Source organism: Myotis davidii, unplaced genomic scaffold, assembly GCF_000327345.1.
Source record: "Myotis davidii unplaced genomic scaffold, ASM32734v1 scaffold271, whole genome shotgun sequence".
NCBI lineage: Eukaryota > Metazoa > Chordata > Mammalia > Chiroptera > Vespertilionidae > Myotis > Myotis davidii.
The window spans coordinates 974,095-981,915 of NW_006284839.1; the positions used below are offsets into that span (position 1 = coordinate 974,095).

The 7,821-nt window shown below is 46.5% G+C and overlaps 1 protein-coding gene across 1 annotated transcript in view; it reads left to right on the top strand.

Annotated features, from left to right (window-relative positions):
- MYOF (myoferlin) overlaps positions 1-7,821 on the top strand; it is a 144,265-nt gene that overhangs the window by 131,451 nt on the left and 4,993 nt on the right. The window contains exons 48-50 of the mRNA XM_006755111.2: positions 1,889-2,030; positions 4,489-4,588; positions 7,026-7,216. Of these exons, the coding sequence (XP_006755174.1) occupies positions 1,889-2,030; positions 4,489-4,588; positions 7,026-7,216 (433 nt within the window). The remainder of the gene's footprint in view (positions 1-1,888; positions 2,031-4,488; positions 4,589-7,025; positions 7,217-7,821) is intronic.

The following is a 7,821-nucleotide window of genomic DNA, read 5'->3' on the forward strand; positions in this document are numbered from 1 at the left end:
TATATATATATACACACACACACATAAATACATAAACTTAGGGCAGTTAACTTGTTTTAAAAATAAAATGTGAAAAGATTCATATGTAAAATTAAGTGTGAAAAGATTCACTAAAAAGGGGGGGTGAGCGGTCTGGGGGAAGATGATGGTGACACTTTGGGGGTCGTTTATCAAGATGTGAAGCCACTGAGGTCCTAGCCAGAGAGTGTGGACTCTTCAGGGAATTAGTTTAAAAGCTTACAAGTCAATAGTCAAAAGGAATTTTTTAACTTGTCAACAGGAATTTTTCAGCTAAGTTACCCAGTCAGTTAATTGACCAGCAAAAAGTAAAACTATTGTAGTTGGTTGATGTTAATACCACTACTATTAATAGGACCTAATATTAGCACTTTCTAGTCTCCATGGTCCTTTGAGGCACAGTAATAAGTCTGGACTTTAGATTCAGACAGACTGGGCATTATACTTAATTCTGGCCGTTACTGGCTGTGTGAGCTTGTGTAAGTTAGACAGCCTCTCTGAACCTCAGTTTCCTCCTCTGAGAAATGGACATAGATGTACAATTGGGAAGAGTAAAATAAGACATGCTAATTACCTGGTTCACCGCAGATGACTGTAAACATGAGTTAACCCCTTCCCCAATAATTTTTTTGTTAAAAACGTTTCTTTTTCAGACTAATTTTTTTATTTTGGTTCTATATAGTATTTTTGATGCTGGTTATGAAAACAGTTTGTAACTCGTCTTCCTATAAACCATATTTTTTTACCATATTTTCTTAGTATACTCGTCGACGACTGAAAAAGAACATTTTGTGAAAACGAGTATACACGTTTCTGCCGGGGAAGGGGTTAAGGATTTCCCCCTTCCCGTTCTGGCCCTTCCAAGTAGTGACCTGTCCTCATGTGGACCATGTGAGGGGAGCGCACGTCATCAACCTCATTTTACCAATGGGAGGTGAAGCTCAGAGCAGGTGGCAGCGCAAGTTCACAGCCAGGCCTGCCTTCTACCGAGACTCTCTGTCCGTGAGGTCCAGGCATCAATGATGTTAAAGCTCCCCAGTTGATTCCGATGCAGTTCTAATGTGCGTTCAGTGTTGAGAACCATGCATTCAACCACGTTACCAGCCTAAAATCTAGAGTTGCCCCTACTTCCGAACCAGGAGTTTTCCCAGTAGCAGGCAGATGTGACAGCAACTTCTTCCCCGGCGTGTTCATTCACTTAGTCCTTCAACAGGTATTTAATTAGTGTCTGATATGCGCCAGGCAGAAGTCAAGGGAACTTTACAAATGTCAGAAGTTGAGATGTTAAATTGTTGATGGAAATGAATTTTCATAGGTATGCGTATGGAAATAACACATCTTCCTTGCTAGTCTCATTAATATGATCAGAGTGGATCTAAGAATAATAAAAAAAGGAAGCTGAAAGTCGTGTCTGTTTTGTTTGCTTACGTAAAATATGGAAAAGGAAATGCTGAAATTTAGAACTAACTCATATTCATTGAGCCCTATCAGCAGTGATGACAGACAGCGATGATTTATAGTTACCAGTATGAAGACTAAAATCATAGCCAGCAAGCTCCAACATTCCCAAAATAGAAGCTAAGTTGTTGATATTTTCCAGAAAATTTCACCTTATCCCTGTTAACGGGAGTCTAAAGGGTTTCCTGCTTTGGTTTTAGAGGAATTGTATTTTATTTGGCTACAACCTGTGTTGGATGCAACAGAGCGCCTCCCCTTCATAAATCAGCCCCCAGCTCCGTAGATAACTGGAAGCTGCCCAAGAAAAGTGCATTAATTCTCCTGCCCTTCACTCCCCTAATCACTGCACAATTTTGCGGCTAGATTACCTGTCAATCACACGAAGCTAAGCCTGTTTGCCTCTGCTTTTCAGCTGGATTCCTGGCAATGAAGAAAACAAACAGAAAACAGATGTCCATTACAGGTCCTTGGATGGCGAAGGGAATTTTAACTGGAGATTTGTTTTCCCATTTGACTACCTCCCAGCTGAACAACTGTGTATCGTGGCTAAAAAAGTGAGCTCTGAAATATGCCAGTGGGAAGTGGATGTCACGGGTCTTCCTTGACACAGACACTCAGAGAATGTTGGAGCCGCTCCGCACCCTGGCGGTCGTGAGCTGAGCTCCCTCTTGGGACAGATGGCGACTCTGAGACTCACAGCAGGGTAGATACTTGCCCAGCGTCACACAGCTACGACAGCTATTTGTGTAGTTAGACATATACGGAATGTAACTTTCCTTCCCTTAACATGTTGGTGGCCAGGGGAAGGATCTGGTGAAAGGTAGACATGGAGGTCTTGTATCCATACATACAACAATCCAAGTGTATGTCTCAGGGAAACCAACATCTTCCCGTGATAAGCAGAACTGTTTGACTAATTAACCAAACAGAGGCAAAATATTCAATTATGGGAAATGTCCCTTCTTCAGAGGCAGTTTCATGATGGTTCAGGGCCCTGGGGGTCTTGCTTTGTAAGACTCGCAGTTACAGAGCTCAACTCAAACCAGCTTATATCCAAAAAGTGATTTGTTGGTTCACATTACGGAGAAGTCCAGGGCTGGCTGGCTTAAGGAATGCCCGGGTCCCATGTTGAACTGGAGTCTTTAGAAATTTCTCTCACTTCTCCACTGCTCTGCTCAGCCTTCTTCTGTGGGCCTCCCTCCCTGGTGGAGGCCCAGCTCACATCCTGCCCTCTCAGCAACTCAGCAGAAAGAGGATAAACCCCCGATGGTGCCAACCAGGCTTCTGGAATTGGACCTCACTCTGCCTGTTTGGGGTCATGTGCAGCTCCTGCACCAACCAGTGCTGCCTGGGATGCAGCGGTCTGACTGGCCTGGCTCTGGAGTAAAGCGTGGAGTCGGTTCTTCCCAAATCGCATGGATGGGAGGAAGGGACTCTCCAAGAAAAATCTGTGTGAAACCTGGGCAGGCAATGATAACAGATGTCTCACATAGGTCCTCCATCCCACTTCTACCCCCACATTCTATAGACGTTCCTTAGGTCTTCTGGTCACCTTTTCTCCCCACACCTGATTGAAATATACCTGCCTCTGTCCCATGTGGCCCTACTCAGTGCTGATGCTGTAGGAGCACTTTTCTGTGCCAGGTGAGATGAATGCTTTCAAAGGGCACTTTCTAGAGACACTGAGCTCAACCTGATGTTGAATCATGCAGACTGGCATGGGGCAGGTGAGGGGTGTGGGTTGGGGAGGTGAGGAGTGTGGGTCAGGCAGGCCTTTAGTTAAGTTACCTCTCCTATTTACCCGCATCTGGAGCTGGACCTCCCGTGCCCTGGTGGTATTGGGAGCGTGAGTCCACAGAGGACAGTCAGGTGGGGCCGGACAACAGCAGAGTGGACTTTCAAGCCCCTCAGAGCCAGGCCTGCAGAGCCCTGCAAAGGGGCACATTTTTGGGATGTCACTTGAAAAACAAGAAGCTTCAAATTCCCAAAGTGCTGGGGGACTTCCCTTTCTCCTGGGGCCAGAGGACCGCAGTTGTAATTAGGCTGTGGAGGTGTGACTATTTGGGGCCAATATTGCCAGGCAGACACAGGGACCAGCGGTGAGAACTTGGAGGACCCTACCCAGTCCTCTCTCCACCTGACTAATATGTGGAATCTGGGGGTCTTAGTTGACCACAGCATGTAAGACACAGCAATATTTTTCAAAAGCCAAAAATGCCAGGACATTTTAAATCTGCGGTGATAAAAGAGCAAAATCTGTGCCCCAGTGAAATGAGTGTGCTCAGACATCCGTGTGGGGTGGGCGGAAGATCTGTGGGTGTGCGGAGGTGGCTGAGCAGAAGAAACACCCCAGTAGGGGATACTGTGGGCTGGCCTAGAACCTCCTGGCTTTGGAGGATAATCTAAGCAAGCCACAGTGGTCTTCGGGGGGTGAGGGGGGAAGTGGTAGGAGGGGAACAATCCCCAAACTCCAGGAAGTCACACTGATGGGGACATGGCAGGGAGCCTTCTATTTGGGAGCTGCCAGGGACATCCTTTTTGCCACCCGGCTGGTGGCCTGAGATGTCCTGGGGAGCCCACCTGTCCTCCTTATTTTTTTTTTTTAAATTCTCACTTTTTTTTTTAATATATTTTATTGAGTTTTTACAGAGAGGAAAGGAGAGAGATTAGAGAGTTAGAAACATCGATGAGAGAGAAACATCGACCAGCTGCCTCCTGCACACTCCCCACTGGGGATGTGCCCGCAACCAAGGTACATGCCCTTGACCGGAATTGAACCTGGGACCTTTCAGTCCGCAGGCCGACGCTCTATCCACTGAGCCAAACCGGTTTCGGCCCACCTGCCCTCCTTACGTGTGGGTGGAAGGCTAGGGCTGAGGAGAGAGGGTTCCGGGTTGGGGGTGCAAAGGAGAGAGAAGGCCCCAATGCCTTGGTACTGGACTTTCCAAGGGGAGGGTGTCAGAATCCACTCATCAGTGTAATTTGGTTTGTCTGTTTCTCTTGTCATTTTAGGAGCATTTCTGGAGTATCGACCAAACCGAATTTCGGATGCCACCCAGACTGATCATCCAGATCTGGGATAATGACAAGTTTTCTCTGGATGACTACTTGGGTAGGGCTTCCATTTGGATATTTTTCTCTACGAATTTGTGCCTGGAATTTGTGAAATGAATTAAAGCTTGGAATCAAGTATTTAAATCTCCAGTTCTGCAGGGAAGTGGAGGTGGGGCTCACTTGTGCCCTGAATGTCCTCTGGGCACTGTGGCCGCCTAATCTGCTGTCTCAGATCCTCTGAGCAGGGGGCACAGTGAATGCCACCCCTTTCTGTGGCTCAAAGGCCCTGTGGAGGCTCTTGTACCAGTTTCTGTCTTGCTGTTAAGACTCAAATCCTGTTTTCACAAAAGGATGCCACACCCCTGCCTGCTTTACTTCCAAACCATCCACTTTCTCTCTCTCCTCAGCACCTCCTCCAGGCTGCTCTCAAACTTTACTGAGGTCTGTAATGCCCAGCCATTGTTCTTTCCCCAGGTTCAGCCTCCTCTGGGGCTAAAAGTACCTGGTAAGTACCACCCACACAGTCCTGTGGGCTTGTCTGTTTCTTGGCAGGCATCAGCCCCAGGTCTGTCCCCTTGGCTGGCTCTATTTCTTCCTCCCACTCTTTCAATGCATGCCTTTGGCCATGGCTGGTGTGACTCAGTTGGTTGAGCATCGTCTCTTGCACAGAAAGGTCGCTGGTTCGATTCCCTGTCAGGATGTTTCTCACATCTGTTTCTTTCTCCCTCCCTTCCTCCCTCTGCCTTCCTCTCTCTCTTTAAAATCAATAAAAACATATTTTAAAATTAAATTAAAAATAAATACAGGCCTTTGACTTCCCTGGGGTCTTTGGCTCTTCCCTAGGGCCCATCAGTGGTTTTCCCACTGTCATCTTTTCGCAGGGTCTGACCCCTAAGCCAGGATGTGTAGCCTGACCACTACAGTGCCTGACACATGGTAATAAGAAAATGTTCTGACAAATCGCATTGCACTATGTAGATGTATCAACACACCATACTCCTTAAACTTACGCATGTTATGTGAGATATATATATATATATATATATATATATACACACATATATATGTATATATTAAACTATTATGATGATTAGCCCCAATTCCCCACCAGAAACTTTCACCTTGATATTTAGCCAGCACCTCCCGTTGATCCTGACTAAAACCTAACGCAGCCTTTCTTCCCTGGCCTCATACCTGCTCTCCTCATGAGCTTCTTTTGCTGTTCACGGCCCCTCCATTGTCCCAGCCCCAAAGCAAAAGCACGCGGAGTCCTCTGTGGGTCCTCCGCCCTTTGCCCCCATGCGGTGCTAACGAAGTAATCTGCCTCATCAGGCACATCTATTCTTATTTCCAGGATCTCTGCCACTTGCCGGTTCAGACCTCATTTTCTCATAACCGACTGTTATAGCAGCTCCTAACTCATGCCCCTGCTCCCAGAACCTCTCCTGCAGAGGGAAAGCCCACTGCGGCCAATGCTTTGACATGGTGCTTTATAAGAGTTGAACAAACTTATATGTTTGCATATGTTTATATGCAAAAAATGTTAACTTAATAAAGCATATGGACTGGAAATTCCAGAATAGTGGAGAGTTCTCTATTGGAATTTCAACAAAATAATCGGACAAGTAAAGAGAATGAGTATATTTTAAAATGGCTAATGGGCAAATGACTATAGTTACCACCCAAAGAAGAGCCGAGAAATAAGCAGGGATGAGCTCAAGAAAGGCTGAGTGAATTGTGGCCTGTGGCTCCATTCTAAGACGAAGGGCTGTTTCTTAGCTTGCGGTTTAGAGAGACTCTGCCCCACTCTCCCTCTTGCTCTTTGCTGCCACTGTTGAAGGCCACCTCTTGTCCCAGTAGTCCATAACACAAACCCATTTCCCACAGGAGGTCCCAAACCCCAAAGACAGTCTGTTAAAAGCGCTACTAACGTGTTAATGCCTCACATCACAGAAGAGAAAATGTGCTTCTCTAGGCAGCCTGGTGGGCTTCCTAGCTCCTGGTGAGCATTTTCTGTTGAGCTGTTATGTTCCTCCTCAAGCTCCTGTCTCTGAGGTTTACCCTGGGAGACTTGAACGGACTGTTCCATAGAGCGGCCCACGTTCCAAGTACCAGGTGTCTTTCCCCAAAGCCACGTGACCGTGTTCAGGGCAGTTCAGAACGAATATGAGCAACTTTCAGATCCAGGTTCATGGGAGTTTTATCTACAGACATTTTCACTATTTTGAGCTTGTAGACAAACTCTGTTTATGCTCCTGTCTTTGAGAAATAAAACATGTGGTCCTCTGTGAGATGCGAGTGGTGGGCAGGTATATCTCCTGCCACTTTCCATCCTAACTGGAAAGAACTTTCAACGTCAATCAGGGTGCCTTTCTCTAACGCACTCATTACCTGTTCAAGACCACTGTCTGCCTCCTCTGCAGGGCATTCTGTTCCCGGGTAAAGGATGGCTGACCCATGCGAAGCTTATTGGAGTTTACTGTTTCCCTGGCTAGGTTTCCTGGAACTTGATTTGCATCGCACCATCATTCCAGCAAAATCATCCGAGAAATGCCATTTGGACATGATTCCGGACCTCAAAGCCATGGACCCCCTTAAAGTGAAAACCGCCTCCCTCTTCGAGCAGAAGTCCATGCGAGGCTGGTGGCCGTGCTACGCAGACAAAGAGGGCTCCCGCGTGATGGCGGTAGGAGCATTTTCCTGGCTGGGGGTCGTTCATCATTTAGGTTTTCTCTTTATCAACAGATTTACCCCAGATAAGATAAGGGAGAGTTAAATTGGTGGGACTTTAGGTTATGAGAATGGCTTATACTTGGGATCACAAGAGAAGGTGTCCATGAGCAGATATTGGGGGTTGAGTGGAAGGTGGAGGTATAGGAATTGTCAAAAAAACTGAGAGCCAGAATGGTTGCACTACTGTGGGACCCTCCTTCACCAAGAAGGCTTATTTATGCTGAGCTATTAGTGCAGTTCAGTACAGAAAAGGGAACTTCACATTTGAGCTGTTTTCATAAATTAAAAAAAATGAAAGATAGAAGAAGCGGAGATGCTGACATTCATTGAGCAAGAAGGCTTTAACTTACAAGCAAGTTTGGAGAACTCAAGCTATATTCTGACATAGAAGCGAGAGTGCAGGTCACCTTGGCCAGTGTGACTCAGCTGGTTGGACGTTGTTTCGTGCACCAGAAGGTGGCTGATTCAAATTAGGGTCGAGGGCTTTATCCACAGCAGGGGGCTGCAGGAGGCACACGATCCATGTTACCCTCTCATATCAATGTTTCTCTCTTTCCC